A 15,579-nucleotide genomic window follows, 5' to 3' on the forward strand; every position below is an offset into this window, starting at 1 on the left:
GGATTGGGTACAGAATGAGTTAGAATCTGAAGTTCTCAAAGGTCCATACCCAAGAACAGACTCCTGCAATAGCAGCCATCCCAGCTCTGTGGCAAATGTCTCTCCTAGGCAGAAACCTTGCAGCTGACTGAGATGGGACAGCAGGATCTGTAGGGGGATCTGTCGTGTGCTCTCTATCCCCAGGAATCCAACCAAAGGGCCTAAAGTCTCCAGCACTTCCCCTGAGAGTGGAGTCTCCTTTGGAGCCTGGAGAAGAGCATCAGAACTTGGACAATGCACTTCTGACTCAGAGTACCAGAAACCTTGATCAAGACACCAAGCCCCTTGACCTTCTCTCCTGCTCCCAACTCAGCACCCTATGATGCTTACTACCTTCGTTCACTTTCTTAAGCAATGAGCCCACACAGGAGCAGGCAGAAAGTCTGAGAGGTGGACTGCAAGAGATTTCTTGGACTCCAAGAGGTTTGGACAATTAGCATGAAGCATATTATCAAGGAACGGAACCCAGAGGGAAAACGGGGGCCAGGCCTTGAAGACAGGAACCTGTTCAGCAGCAGGAAAGCAAGAAGTAGAGTATTGGGAGACAGTCAGAGAGCATTGTCTGAGGAGCAAGAATTGCCCAGGGCAGCAAATCTGAGTCTCGTAGGGTGGACTCTTACCAGGTTTTGTAGTGCCCTCTCTGCCAGGGCTGCCTGGTGGAGGGGGGTCAGTGCCAGCAGCTGCTCTGGAGCTCTTTGCACCAGCTCCACCACCAACATAATGGATTCATTGGATAGTCTGTCCATCAACTGGATTCTATTATAGCAATTTGACAACAACAGCATTCAGTTGGAACTGGGCCAATTCGAGAAGGGACCACAGAACCCCACAGTCCCCAGGTAAGATGTGACCCCAGGCCAAACTTAGTGAAGCTGGACAGGAACTGATAGTAAACAACTCCAGGGCCAATTCCCACCATCAAGCTTGAACGGGAGAGAAAAAGGGAGTGACATATTTCTAGTCTTCCTAAAAAAAAACAAAAAACAATCCTACCTGATCTAATGGACTCAAAAGCTCCAAATATTAACTACCATTAACATTTCCCCATTTTATAGATTAGAAAACTGAGGTTCACAGAGATCAAATGTTGAGGTTTCTCACTCCCAATTCCCATTTTTTTCCACAGGGCCACCCTTCCTCTACTTGTGAAGAGGTCTCATCTTGTTTGTATGTGCTACACAATTTACAAAGTTCTTTCAGGTGTTATCTCATTTGATCCTACAAGACCTGGCCTCACTTCATCACCCAGGCCGGAGCACAGTGGTGCTGGGATCTCAGCTCACTGCAACATCCACCTCCCAGGTTCAAGCAATTCTCATGCCTCAGCCTCCCGAATAGCTGGAATTACAGGCACGCGCCACCACGCCCAGCTAACTTTTGTATTTTTAGTAGAGAGAGGCATTTTGCCATGTTGGCCAGTCTGGTCTTGAACCCCTGATCTCAGTGATCCACCCACCCTGGCCTCCCAAAGTGCTGGGATTATAGGTGTGAGCCACTGAGCCTGGACAAAATAGGTGTTTCTTTTATCCCTCTTTCACAAATGAGGAATTCAAGTTTTTTGATGCATTGTCCAGGACCTTTCACCTCATCTATAACCTTAGAATTTTAAATTATCTCACAGAACCCATATATTTAAACAGATTTGAATGGCATTGAAAAAAGTAAAAACAGGCTGGACGTGGTGGCTCAAGCCTGTAATCCCAGCACTTTGGGAGGCCAAGGCAGGCAGATCACAAGGTCAGGAGTTCGAGACCAGCCTGACCAACATGGTGAAATCCCGTATCTACTAAAAATGCAAAAATTAGCCGGGTGTGGTGGACACACCTGTAATCCCAGCTACTCAGGAGGCTGAGGCAGGAGAATTGCTTGAACCCGGGAGGTGGAGATTGCAGCGAGCTGAGAAGGCACCATTGCACTCAAGCCTGGGTGACAGAGCAAGACTCTGTCTCAAAAACATAAATAAATAAATAAATAAATAAATCCCTTTTGCCCAGAAATCAGAGGTGATAACCTGTACCCTACCTAGGATTGCCAGTTCTGGAACTGGGCTAAGTCATACAAGAGCTAAAATACGTGGAAACGCCGATAAAAATGTAAGAAGGCTGGGAAGCTGAGGTAGGCAGATCACTTGAAGTCAGGAGTTCAAGACCAGCCTGGCCAACATGGTGAAAGCTTATCCCTACAAAAAATACAAAAATTAGCCTGGCATGGTGGTGCACACCTATAGTCCCAGCTACTCGGGAGACTGAGGCAGGAGAATTGCTTGAACCTGGAAGATGGAGGTTGCAGTGAGCCGAGATGACGTCACTGCACTCCAGCCTTGGTGACAGAGCAAAACTCTGTCTCAAAAAAACAAAACAAAACAAAAGTAAGAATGAAGTCAACTACTTTTACTCCATTTCATCTCCATATTCCCCAGCAAGACTGTAATACCAGCATTTTCTTATTCTGACTTACAGTGCAGATGGCAGTGGGGTGGTGGTAGGGGTAAAACGAGAAAAGCAGCATATGAGTAAGATACTAATAAACTTCTCTATGGGTAGGGAGAAGCCTTGGGTTCCTATAGCCTTTTCTTCCCACAACCTATATATGAACGTGCTCTACAACATTCCTACCATGGGGCCATCTGACCTAGGCTCAAACAGCTCCAAGGACCACGAACTCACTACCTTAGTTTTTCTTATACTATGTAAAAATCTGATCTCCATTAACGACTCTTAGTCTTGCCCAATGGGGCCGCTCGTAAATATGACAATCTAATTTCTACTTGATAGCCCCTCAGGTATTTGAAGGCATTTATCACATTTTTCATACATTTTCTCTCGATCTACTCCTCTGAACGCACTAAGAACACAGTGCCCTGAGCAAACTACAATCCTCTGGGGCAGCATTGGAGCATTGCCTCCCTCACTTCAGACACTATCTCAATCTCAATTAATGTGGACTAGGTTATTGTAAGATTACTCGGCAGGCCTCAATACAGTGTTGCCACCCTCTGCTGCCCCATGCTGGAGTATATTCTGGGAACCAGTCAACACATAGAGCAGCTTTGAATAAAATCCTCTGCTGTGGGCTATAAATGATGTCAGGGAACTACCAGACAGAAAAACTGCCTCCTCTAGGGCATTCCCTAAGGGCAGATCTTCACCCCAGATTGAGCTTTCTGAGGGGCCAATATTTCTAGCTGCAGTACTTACGGTAAGTCCAGGAGTAGCTTGCTATCCAGCCCATTCAGTTCTGGCCCTAGAGTTGTCCATTCTGGTTCTGGCATTGCCATCCTCCGCTGTAGCTCTGCCCAGATACAGGCCCTCTGTAGGGAAGCAGGGTGAGGCCAGAGCACAACATAGGAGCTAGCTTCTATACCTAGGGTCTCAGCCTCCCTGCTCCCACTAATGTCCAGGCACCCCCTCTCACCAGGCTCCCTCGAACTCTAGTGGGCAGCTGATAGATCATGTGCACCACTTCAAGGAAGTCTACCATGGAGTTGATCTGCTGCAGAAACTCACAGGACATGCCCCCTGCCAGGGTGCCCAGAGCTCTGTGGGTGTGAGAGTCGGGAGATGCTCATTCAACACATACAACAGCCTGTTTGCTCCTTGATATCAGTACTCTCAACATAAGTACAGATGTTCATTCATGGCAATTTATGGTTTGAGAAATTTTTTACATAGATATTCTCATCAGCTCCCCATAACATCACTGCTGTTTATCAGAGAAGAAAATAAGGATTTACAGAGGTCAGGTGACATTCCCAACATCATTCTACTAGAAATGTGGTAAACTGAAACTAGAGCCATGTCTTAGATTCTGAAGCCCTTGGGAGGCCAAGGTGGGTGGATCACATGAGGTCAGGAGTTTGAGACCAGCCTGGCCAAAATGGTAAAACCCCATCTCTACTAAAAATACAAAAATTAGCTGGGCATGGTGGCACGCACCTGTAATCCCAGCTACCCCAGAGGCTGAGACAGGAGAATCGCTTCAACCTGGCAGGCAGAGGTTGCAGTAAGCCGAAATCACACCACTGCACTCCAGCCTGGGCAACAGAGCAAGACTCTGTCTTGGAAAAAAAAAAAAAAAAAGATTCTGAAGCCCATTGTTCTTTTACTGTGGGTGTAAGTAAAGTGATACCTTCTTATTCCTATTTATTCTTGCTTGGACGGTGCCTCTAAAGTCACCCTGAAGTAAACTAATAGTAGCAAATGCCTACTGGGAGTTTACAATGGACCAGGCACTGTGTTACATATCTCACATGACTTACCTCATTTAATCTTCACGATAACTACCTATGAGGCTGGTGCCATTGTAATTCTCATTTAAAGAAGGGAAAACTGACACACGGAGGTTAAATGACTTGCCCAAGGGCACAAGTAGGTGACAGGACTGGAACCTGAATCCAGGTTTTCTGAGTCCTTTGGCTCTAGTCAGGATAGGCATGGCACTGTGGAAGGACAGGAGGCCAAAGGGAGGAGCTAGGAGAACGTCCATGAGGCAGGAACTATGCACCATTCATCCCTATATCTCCCATTCCATATCACACGGTGCCTGGCACATAGTAAGCATTCAAAAAAATGTTGGTCGAATTCAGCACACTGCTTAACACAAGTTACTCACTGTAGATTCCTGAGGGTCAGGTTGGTGGGTACTTGCATCTTCTTCCAGAGAAACTGTGCCTACAAGAGAAAGAAAGAGGAGCCACTTCCCAGAAGAGACACTGTCCAAGGATACTCCCTAGAGTAGAGAGGCAGGACTGCCTTGGACCCAGTCCTGCCTCTTCACTCTGTAGGACGCAGCAGCCTCTGACTTTCCCAGATGCTCACTCTTCTCTCGGAGAGTGAGAAAGAAATGAAAGAAAAGGGAAGGAGAAAGAAAAAGAATAGCAAGTCAAATTATAAGGGATACTAGGGGGCTGGGTGCAGTGACTCAGGTCTGTAATCCCAGCACTTTGGGAGGCCAAGACAGGAGGATTGCTTGAGGCCAGGAATTCAAGACCAATCTGGATAGCATAGTACCTTAAAATAATGTCTCCACAAAAATTTTAAAAATTGGCCAGGCATGGTGGCTCACACCTGGAATGCCAGCACTTTGGGAGACCGAGGCAGGTAGATCACAAGGTCAGTAGTTCGAGACCAGCCTGACCAATATGGTGAAACCCCCATCTCCACACACACACACACAAAATTAGCCAGGCACGGTGGCGGGCATCTGTAGTCCTAGCTACACCGGAGGCTGAGGCAGGAGAATCACTTGAACCAGGAGACAGAGGGTGCAGTGAGCCAAGATCGCGCCACTGCACCCCAGCCTGGGCAACAGAGCAAGACTCCATCTTAAAAAAAATTTTTTTTTAATTAGCCAGGCATGGTGGTAACCACCTGTAGTCCTAGCTATTCCATGAGGCTGAGGCAGAAAGATTGCCTTAGCTCAGGAGTTTGAGGCTACAGAGAACTCTGATCATGCCACTGCACTCCAGCCTGAGCAACAGAGTGAGACTCTGTCTCAATCAATCAATAAAGCATACTAGGGATAAGCTGACCAAATCGGGCTGAGGGATGGGTAAAGAAGGTAGACTATATTGAGGGAGGGAGTTCTGAAATTAAATGGGGAGAATTACCTGCTGCTCAGACCAGGGCAGCTCCCGGTAGTGTCTTCGGTTTGCCAGAAGAGCCAAGGAATCCAGTTGTAGCAGCTTTAATGGGAGCAGGGGAAGCAGGCAGTCTGGCCAGGTGGTGGGAACAGGCTGCTGGCAGCGATGGGTATAGCAGTGTAGTGATAGGTGAGAGTCTGGACTTGGCACTCAGAGAAAAGAAATCATGGGGGTGGAAAGGGACCAAAGCTGGGACAGAAGTGGAATGGCATTTGCCACTGTAGCAATAAACGCCTAAGAGCCTCACACTGCAGGCTGCTGTGGTCAGGTGTTGCTGCTAGTTAGGCACCAGGCGAACAAAGTCCCTTAGCTTCTCTGAGCCTTGGTCTTTTCAGCTGAAAGCAGGGTGGGTGGCCTGGAAGATTTCTCAGGCCCTCGCAGCTTTGACATTATTCTAGGACAATGTGGGCGGATCATGCTGTCCTGCATCTGGAACTGGGGAGGGCTGCTAATGGGTACAGAGCTAACCAGAACGCTCAGGGCCACTGCAGGGTAGTGGGGGAGGCAGCACCAGCCATATGAAATTGCCCCAAAATGGGGAGAGGAGCTCAGCTGGGAGATCTCACACTTACCTGACCAGGGACACACACAGCTGGACCAGCACCTGTTGTACCCATATTTTTCACGCCATCTTTAACCTGCATGAGAATTGGGTGTGTGTGTGTGTGTGTATGTGTGTAAGTGGGGAGGTATGAAGAAAGGCCTTCCCTGGCCTCAGGGAAGACGCCTTCCTCCCAACCAGAGAGAGCTCGTATCCCTGATTGTCTCATCCTCCTTGCTACTCTCATACCCGAAAGGTCTGCAGCAGTGCTGCGGTCTGGCAGGCTGAGAGGCGTGACAGTTCAGGGGCCAGGCAGGAACAAGCCCCAACCAGGACTCGCCTAGGGATGGCCTGGAGTGTCTGGGGGCTGAGGCCAGGCAGCAGAAGATGCAAGGAGCAGAGTTCCTCCAGGGATAGCTAAGGAGCAAGAGAAACAAGAGGCCTGAAGAGGAAGGGAAGGGTGGTGGGGAAGACAACAATCACAATGCAGCAAGGCAATAAGTATGAGGGGAGTGGAGAGAGAGGAGGGGCAGATGCAGAAGCCAGGGGAAAGGGGGATAGAGACCTCTGGAGAGAGGCTGAGGTTGCAGCTACTCACATCGTGCCTAGGAAGGAGCCGTCCAAGCAGCAGGACAGCCTGTGTTGGGATGGGACCAAAACCAACAGCTCTCAGGACCCAGCAGCCAGGTCCTAAGTGGGTTCCTAAGGCAAACCCTCCAAAACTTCCCACTCCCTCTTAAACATCCCCAGTAACCATCCTCAGTGACTCAGGTCCCTTCTTGATCTGAGGAAAAGGGAATGAAGGTGTCCTCGTGTGGACAGAGTTTACCTCTACTGTTCACCCAGGGAAAGGAGGGGCTGGTTTTATCCCTGAATGGGATTCTCTTGACAGGGCTCAAGCAGGGATGGAGGATGCATGCCAGGGAGTGAGAGAGGCAAACCTGAGCAGGTGTAACACTAGCTCCCTGCAGGACAGGAAGCATGGCTCTAAGCTGGGGCTCTGACAGCTCCTGCAGGAAGCGGAGGCCCAGCTGAGGGAAGAGCGGGGCCCAGACCTGCAGCTCCTGGGGGCTCAGCACCGCACCTCCAGATGAGCGCAACACCCCCAGAAGTTCATATGCCACCTGTAACCAAAGAAGGTTTAGGACTGGAGAGAAAAGACAGATGAACCTTGAACTTCCTCTCTAATCCCACATCTGAATTTCCCAGGGCTTGGGCTAGGGTTTGGAACTAGGGATTGGACTGGAGTAGATTAGGTTCAAAATGGCAAAGGGTGTGTTTGGGGTGCCACAGACCAGATAGGGAAGGGCCAGGAAGAGGTGGTAACAGGTAAGAATGGCCATGGAGTAAGGAATGGAGGTTGCAAAAGTGGGATGGGCGGCTGGCACCACTGTGCTCAAGTTGACACAATGGGAAAGCCATCCACACAGACCCAGGGGAAGCCCACAGTCTTCTAGGCTTGTGCTGAGGGGCTCACCCGTCCTTCTGGGCTGAGGGTCCCGTTGGCTGCACATTCCAGCAGCCCCCGTTCTACCGGCCCCATCGGATCACTCAGGGGCACTAGGCTCTGCAGCTCCTCAGGGCTCAGGAAACAGGCGAGGGGCCCAAGCCTGAGGAGGGCATGAAGCTGACCTTTGTGTGGTCCCTGAGGCTAGCACTAAGCAGGCCTGGCAGCAGACCGTGTGGGTAAATACACTGGGCACTCTGACCACTACACCACTACACAGGGGCACCATCTATAGACCTCTCCTGGAACTCTGTGCTGCCTGGGGCCACTGCCTACTCCCTTGCCCCTTCCTTCCTAGAACACCTACCCACCATGACACCTGTACCTTCCTCTCTCTACCTCTTCCACTCTGGCCTTGGTTACTGATCCCACAACTCACCTGCGTACCTGCTCCTCACCATCCTGGACACTCTGGTTTACCAGGCTGCGCAGCACATGGCGGGCATGCCCGGGCCCCAGACCTGCTGCTGGCCAGCTATCCTCCAGGGCCTGGATCTGAGATGGGGGAAGTTAGCTCGCACTGGGGTCACTGTGGGGTTCTTGCAGGGAGGGGCCACTGAGAGACATGCCATTGACTCTCGTCCCCACTAGCAGAAGATGGGCCAGTCAATAAAGAAGATGATTCTCATACCTGGTGAGGGCTGAGCTGCAGAAAGCTCTCCAGAGGGAGGTGAGGGAGGAGGGGCAGCACTGCCCACAGCAGCTCCTGGGGCCAGGCAGGCACTTCCCCAAACAGTTCAGGGGCTAGCAGACGCTTTGCCAGAGCCTCCTTCTGTTCAGGCCTCATTCCTGGGCTGTAATCCCGGATGGCAGCCAGGCTACGAGGAGTAATAGGTCTTAACCCTTTGTCTTCTTCCAAACTGTTTTCCCCTGACCCTCTGTAGCCCTGCTGTCTAGATAGGAAGGAGACTCTCTCTGTTTTTGTTTTGTTTTGTTGTTTTGTTTTTAAGATGGAGTCTCGCTCTGTTGCCCAGGCTGGAGTGCAGTGGCGCGATCTTGGCTCACTGCAACCTCTGCCTCCCGGGTTCAAGTTATGCTCCTGCCTCAGCCTCCCAAGTAGCTGGGACTACAGGCGCCCACCACCAAGCCAGGCTAATTTTTGTATTTTAGTAGAGACAGGGTTTCACTATATTGGCCAGAGAACTCCTGAACTAGTGATCTGCCTGCCTTGGCCTCCCAAAGTGCTGGGATTACAGGTGTGAGCCACCATGCCGGGCCTCTCCCTGGTTTTATAGAGAGGACCTCTCTGATCCTTTTGTAGTTCATTAGCATCATGACTGGGTTTTCACACTCATGTATGAGATGCGCCTCTCTCAAACCTTGTTACGATGTTGGCACATTACCTATCTGGCATGAAAGAAAAAAACAGGAGCTCCGGAAGGAGCTGCTCCAGCTGGATGGGGTTGGCCTGACCCTGACAGGAGCAGGAGGAGTGGTACAGGAACCTTACACACTGTCGTTGACTAACAGGGATGGTGGGAAGCGCATCAGGTCAGAGACAGCCAAGAAAGGGATGAGTGGTGACAGGTCAATGAAGAGCTGGGAGGTGAGGCGCGGGTACCGCTGGAGCAGCAGGGCTGTCAGGCGACCCAGGGCCTGCTCCTCGGATGGTGGTACCTGTGGGGACACAGGAATGGATTCTGCCTCTGGAGATGCTCAGTATCCCTGCCACTTCCTCTCTGGAGTTCCTCCTCCCACTAAGGCAAGCCCTCTGAACACTAGGCTCCAGGTGCCCTTGCTCCCCTCTTTCTCTATGCTCACCTGCAGCTTCCCCTGCAGCATGAGTGTCAGGAAGCCCTGTGCAGCCTCCCTCTCTGCTGAAAGCACCAGCTGCTGGAGGTTTTCTGGGGGCATATGCAGGTATGCCTGTGAATAGGAGGTCATGGTGGGTATGGCCTCACAGGGCAGGGACCTCTGGCCATGGCTGTCACCCAGTCCACCCATGGGCCCTCCACCTGTTACCTGCACTAGAATCTGCAGGGCCCAAACACTCTTTTCCCTCTGGAGCAGATCCCACAGCAAGGGCTGGTGGGAAGAAAGACAATATGCCAACAGAGCTGTCTTCTCTGTCTCTCCTGCAGCTCCCCCAGGCTTTCCAACTCCACTTGCTGGGATGCTCGTCCTTCATCTCAACTGTGATTCTTCAGATATTAAGCTCTTTTAGGTCCAGGATCATATCTCTAATTTCTCTTGTACCCTCTCCCATGCCAGGTCCATAGTTGGATCAATTAATACTTGCAGACCTGAACCAAATACTATGAGACTATCTAATTCCATTTTACTGGGCCCAGGGCTTGAAAAATGGAGCCCCAAAATGGAGTAAGGAATCTTTATATATCCGACAGAACCTAGCAAAGTGCCTTGCATATAATAGGCATTCAGTGAATGAATTATGGTGTTTAACATATTCCCACCCCTCCATTCTACAGAGTAAAAACTGAAGCCCAGAAAAACTAAATGAAATTGCTTGCCTAAGATCACACTAATTTGTGGCACAGTTGAACCTAGAACCAGAGTTTTCTGATTGGTAGTGTCCCTGAATCTTTCTCATTCCTGCCTTATCTTCCTGTATTCTGCCAGCCTCCAATTCTCAATCTCTAGGAAAAAAATCAAGAGTCCTCTAACTTGATCCTTTTTCTTTCAGGTGCAGAAAGCGGGAGAGTCAAAGAGCCCAAAAGAATAACAAGGTAATATTTATTGCACGTTTGTGTATCATGCACTGTGCTAAGCCCACAGCATGTATTATCTCATATACCAGTATCATCCCTAGTTTATAAATGAGACGAGAAAAATATTGCTCAGAGAATTTAAATAACTCATTCAAGGCTGGTCACAGAACCAAGATATAAATCCAAGCCTGTCTGACTCTAGAGCTGTGTGCTTCAACTACTACCCCACACTACCGCCACTGAGTACACGAGGAATTCCCCTGGAGGGCCTTCTCACTGTTCTAGGAGCTTTCCCTCTGGCAGAGCACTCACACTAAAGCAGGCCAGCAGCTCCATCTTGCTTATACCAGAGCTGGGGTTGACAGTGGGTTCCAAGCCTGGTGGGGTTGGCTGCTCCTCCTCTTGTTCCAGGTATTCCCCAATTGTCCGTAGCACACTGCGCCGGCCCTCTGGGCGAAAGGCATCCCAGAAGGAGCAGTTGTCCGGGAGACTGGAGAGCAGTAGGGCCCGACCCAGCATCCCCTGGGCCTCAGCGCCCCCAGCCCCTGGACCCAAGAGGAAGGTCAGCAGGCGGAGGAGATAGTGTAGGCGTGTGGGGTGAGCAATGGCTGGCACAGAGGACTGACAGCGTGGCAACTGGGATAGCATGCCAAGGAGGAAGGGGCCAGGGGTCAGACAGAGTGGGGATGGTCCCAGTGGTGGCAGAGAGGGCAGAAGGGGGCCCAGCAGCCCTTCTAGGAAGCAAGTGTCATTGCCCCCACGACTTATCCGGCACTGGCCTGCTAGCCAAGGCCAGAAGGGCACCAGGGCCTCATACATGGTGTCATTGGCACAGACCATCACCAGGAAGCTGCCCCCATCTGGGCAGCGTTCCCCACAGGGTCCAATGTGGCAGGGTGGGAAAGCAGTGACATCTGGGGTAGGGCCCTGGCACACATGCTGGACCCAAGCCTGGTTGCTGGGGGGCACAGCCTGTAGACTTGCCTCCCCACACAGTCGCTCAGCCCACAGAGTCTCGTTCTCCAAGAAGCAGCCCCAAAAGATGTCTGGGGTGAGGGGAACAGGGGGCAGGCCTTCAGGGCAGCTGGTAGGGGGTGGGAGCAGGCCAGCACAGAGCCGCTTCACCAGGCGGCGGTTGGAGCCAGACAGGGCTGAAAAGGAGAGGTTACTACAGATCGCATTCAAAAACTCATCAGGAAACTGGTCATGACAGGCCTGTAGCCAGCCTTGGGCACCTGGTGCCCATGAGACTGCATACCACACAGCGGTCTGGCAGATGGCAGCGGTGCTGGGAGGGGGCTGTGGAGTGACAGGCTTGGTGTGTTGGCAGAGCAAGTGGATGGAGAAGTTGGAAATGCTGTAGGGTGGTGCTGGGCCTGAGTGGTTCTCACAGAGGGCCTCCACAGTGATGGCTCGCCGTTGGCGTGGGCTGATGTGGGCTGAGGGCTGAGGAGCTCTGGGCAGAGGCACACCTGCGCTCAGGCAGTGAAGGAGGGCAGGGGGTGGGGGTGGTGATCCAGACAGAAAGCCCAGCGCCTGGACATCCCAGGAAAGGTTGTGCCGGACGCCCCTGGGTGCAGAGGGAGGAGCAGGCAGGATCTGGTCAGTTCACATTTCCTCTGGCTGAAGATTCTGACCCTGACCCAGAGCCCTCAAGGGGCATGGCAAGCATAGGCTTTTCTACAAGTGAGGTCCCTGAGAGTTTAGGCATTACTGGTTGAAATGCTGCGACAGGGCAAAAAGGAGAGAGCTGCCCCGCCAAGCTCCAAAATCACCTAGGAGAAGCCCCAGTTGGAATGCTTTCTGTCCACCTGGCTCCCTTCTGTTTCCTTTCTTCATATGCTTTCAGATAGCTTACACACAACCCTCAGCGGGCCTCCCGTTAAGAAATCTGCTCAGCAACCCAATATGTCTAACTATGCTCTGGCACTGTCGTACTGAAGTAGGAAGAGGGTAGAGGAATCCAGCTGTGTCCTTATTTTCCAAATCCCATCTTTACTAGCTAACATTATTAAGCACTATGTGCCAGCACTGTTTTAAGTTGTTTGCACACACAGTATCAACTCATTTAATCGGGTGCAACAACTCTGTGGTAACTAATATTATCATTCTCATTTTATAAATGGGGAAACTGAGGTATAGAAAGATTATGTAACCTGCCCAAGGTCATATGGCTAGGAAGACGTGGAGCTGGGACACCAACCCAGACAGTCACACTCCAAAACCACTAAACCACACTCCTCCCATCAGTTTTCCTCTCTAGAGGCTGATGTCGTCAGCTCTCCACCTCTAGATTTTCCAGGCCCAATCCCTCAGAACTGGTCCCCTCTTACTTACCATAAGAGCAGCTGTTGAAGGTTACCTAGGACGGAAAGAGTAAGGAAGAGAACTACCCCAATTTCACTTTCCTTGCCCTGCCACATCCCAGCCCCAGCCCTGGCCACACTCACCTCCCTGGCACTGCCCATTGGCATCAGGCTCTGGCTGCCCCAGAATGGAAAAGACCTCATCCTGCAGGGAGTGAGTGACACGGAGCAGCCCCTCCTGAAAGGCAGCATAGAGGGGGACCCCCACTGTGCGTAGCAGACCGCCCCAAAGCGCCTCCTCGGACCCTAGCTCCCCTGTTGGGGTAAGCAAACCCAACAGACCCTGCAAAAAGTGAGGAGCTGCCTCCCTCCCATCGAGGCCTGTGGCATTGGTGGGATCCACACTGGGCTGCACCTGCACCAGAGCTTGCCAGCGTGTGCCCTCTAACAACAGCAGCAGAGAAGGCAACCAGTCAGCAGCCAGGACACAGTCAGAGGGCCCATTACGGGTGCATGGGGGCCGAGTTGGGGTAGGGGGGCCCCCAGGAACTAAGGCTCCCAGCAACACCTCCACAAGTCCACCCAGCACCCCTGCCTGGTGCACCAGGAAATCTCGGGGAGTCTGCTCCTGTCCCAGCAGTGCCAGCAGATCCCCCAGCAGCCCTAGCATTGGCTCCCAGTCCGGGCTGCCTCTCAGTGTCACTAGAAAATCATGGAGCCGAAGAGCAGGTGGCTGGAGAGGTGGGGGCTCTCCTACTGGTCCTTCCCCCATTCTCCCAGGCTCAAAGGAAGAAGAAATGTTGGCCAGGAATGTAGAGAACTGTGAGCGGCTCAGGGAGCCCTGGGAAGCCTGGTGCAGAGTGGAGAGCAATGACTTCAGGAAGGAGAGACCAGGGCCCAGGGACTGAGGCCCAGTAGGTGCAAGAGTCACTGTAAGGAGAGAAACCAGAGGTCACTAAAGGGGAGGAACATAGAGCCCAAACTCAACCCTGCCTCTGAGCACAGTTCTCTACCTGGATCTAAAGATGAGGTGAGGGGATGGTCAGCTGAACCCCTTTCATTGGCCCATAGTAAGTCTTGGCCTGCTTTTCTTAGCCCTCATTTTTTCCTTTTGCATAAGTCTCTGCCTCTCTCCTTTGTCCTTCTATCTAACAGGTTAACCTCCACATTCTTAAAATCTTTTTCCAGCCACCCTCCTCCTCATCCCCAGTTCTGTTCACTGTTCTTCTCACCTGCAAAGGACAGCAGCAGCAGCAGTAGCAGCAGGGGCCAGAGGCTCAGAGCCATGTTTCCAGGTGAACACTGGTACCGGAGGGGAGTTCTGGTTAATCTCAACTGTGTGGGATAGCCAGGTGAGGGCAGGGCACTGCAGGCAGCCTGAGGCTCCACTGACACTGTAGTGTGGTCTTTCAGGAAACAATATCTGTAACCTGACAGCAGGTTTGTTACCTGAGCCACTGAATATCTGATCCTTTGGCTCTGGAGAAGGGTAGGCTTCTGTGAGAGGAACCAATGATAGGGGATCCCAGGGGCCCCTCAGAGGAACCCAAGGAGATTGCTTGAGTTAGGAGCCCATGATGCAGAAAGGAATAGGCAGACATGGAGATGGAGAACTGGAGAACAGGTGTGTAAGGGTGTAATCTGGGGTTCTGCAGAAATATAGAAAACAAAGAGGATATGAAGGAGCTAAGAAGCAAGTAGGATTTGAAGTAATTGAGGAAGAAAGGATGCCCAGGAGCAAGAAACTGGGCAGCAAGGTATAAACAGATGAGAAATGAAGACAGAGGTCTGGTCCAAGGATGGAGAATTCAGGAAGAGGAAAGCTGCTTTTGACTCACTACCCAGAACCACAGAGTGTCAAGAGCTGAGCAGTACCCCAGAGATCACATAGACCAAACTTTTCAACTTATGGATAAGGAAACAGACCCAGAGAAATGTGACTTGCTCATTAGGGCATTCAAATGTTTTGGTTTTCCCTTCCCCTCTGGGATGCCCTATTATTTGGTTCTTTCTCTGTGGCCTAAGTGAAAGCCCTCTCAAAAACTCTGAGCCAAGAAGAGAGAAACCAGATTCAATCACTACGCACAGGGACTGATCTCCCTACACACAGAACTGCTCATGGAACAGAGAGAAAGAGATGTCATTCAAAATAATCTGGTCTGGTCAGGGTTAGAAGTCTTTTTTGTTGTTTTTGTTTTTTGTTTTTTTGGGTTTTTGGTTTTGGTTTGAGATGGACTCTCTCTCTGTCGCCCAGGCTGGAGTGCAGTGGGGCTATCTCACCACTGCAACCTCTGCCTCCCTGGTTCAAGCAATTTTCCTGCCTCAGCCTCCCGAGTAGCTGGGATTATAGGTGTGAACCACTACTGCCTAATTTTTGTATTTTTAGTAGAGATGGGGTTTCACCATGTTGACCAGGCAGGTCTTGAACTCCTGACCTCAAGTGATCTGCCCACCTCAGCTTCCCAAAATGTTGGCGTTACAGGTGTGAGCCACGACGCCATTTTTATTTTTTTATTTTTTTATTTTTTTGAGATGAGTCTCACTCTGTTACCCAGGCTGGATTGCAGTGGTACTATCTTGGCTCACTGCAATTTCTGCCTCCTTGGTTCAATCAATTATCCTGCCTCAGCCTCCCAAGTAGCTGGGGACTACAGGCACGCACCACCACGCACAGCTAATTTTTGTATTTTTTGGTGGAGACAGGGTTTCACTATGTTGCCCAAGCTGGTCTTGAACTCCTGACCTCAAGTGATTTGTCCACCTCGGCCTCCCAAAGTGCTGAGATTACAGGCTTGAGCCACCGCCCTAGGCCAGGGTTAGAAGTCTTTTCCATTCTCCATTTATATCTCCCCAAAGGCCTTCACTTTGCACCAACT

General features: G+C 51.1%; 1 protein-coding gene, 1 long non-coding RNA gene and 1 other non-coding gene across 46 annotated transcripts in view; 2 read left to right on the forward strand and 1 right to left on the reverse strand.

The window, feature by feature from the left end:
* LOC102143168 (stereocilin) overlaps positions 1-15,579 on the reverse strand; it is a 49,031-nt gene that overhangs the window by 5,026 nt on the left and 28,426 nt on the right. For 23 of the 44 annotated variants that reach the window (XR_012414848.1, XR_012414847.1, XM_073995652.1 and 20 more), the window contains 20 exons: positions 13,936-14,133; positions 12,848-13,633; positions 12,735-12,786; positions 10,710-11,967; positions 9,691-9,753; positions 9,490-9,594; positions 9,179-9,345; positions 8,360-8,546; positions 8,108-8,223; positions 7,699-7,831; positions 7,163-7,345; positions 6,820-6,858; positions 6,471-6,638; positions 6,253-6,318; positions 5,648-5,776; positions 4,651-4,709; positions 3,454-3,577; positions 3,237-3,349; positions 660-795; positions 50-246 (listed from right to left, as the gene is read on the reverse strand). Coding sequence is in view for 32 of the 44 variants with exons in the window: in XM_073995652.1 (XP_073851753.1) it covers positions 50-246; positions 660-795; positions 3,237-3,349; positions 3,454-3,577; positions 4,651-4,709; positions 5,648-5,776; positions 6,253-6,318; positions 6,471-6,638; positions 6,820-6,858; positions 7,163-7,345; positions 7,699-7,831; positions 8,108-8,223; positions 8,360-8,546; positions 9,179-9,345; positions 9,490-9,594; positions 9,691-9,753; positions 10,710-11,967; positions 12,735-12,786; positions 12,848-13,633; positions 13,936-14,133 (4,279 nt within the window). In the remaining 12 variants the exon portion in view is untranslated. Of the gene's footprint in view, positions 1-49; positions 247-659; positions 796-3,236; positions 3,350-3,453; positions 3,578-4,650; positions 4,710-5,647; positions 5,777-6,252; positions 6,319-6,470; positions 6,639-6,819; positions 6,859-7,162; positions 7,346-7,698; positions 7,832-8,107; positions 8,224-8,359; positions 8,547-9,178; positions 9,346-9,489; positions 9,595-9,690; positions 9,870-10,709; positions 11,968-12,734; positions 12,787-12,847; positions 13,634-13,935; positions 14,134-15,579 lie in introns of those variants that run through there. The other 21 variants (XR_012414849.1, XR_012414851.1, XR_010587790.2 and 18 more) reach the window with 19 other exon arrangements.
* Positions 184-10,583, forward strand: LOC135971587 (uncharacterized). The gene is made up of 2 exons (XR_010587805.2): positions 184-878; positions 10,373-10,583. It is a non-coding gene; the product is annotated as an uncharacterized lncRNA (long non-coding RNA).
* On the forward strand, positions 8,978-9,081 carry LOC123575023 (small nucleolar RNA U13). The gene has a single exon (XR_006700193.2). It is a non-coding gene; the product is annotated as a small nucleolar RNA U13 (small nucleolar RNA).

This window comes from Macaca fascicularis, chromosome 7 (genome assembly GCF_037993035.2).
Source record: "Macaca fascicularis isolate 582-1 chromosome 7, T2T-MFA8v1.1".
NCBI lineage: Eukaryota > Metazoa > Chordata > Mammalia > Primates > Cercopithecidae > Macaca > Macaca fascicularis.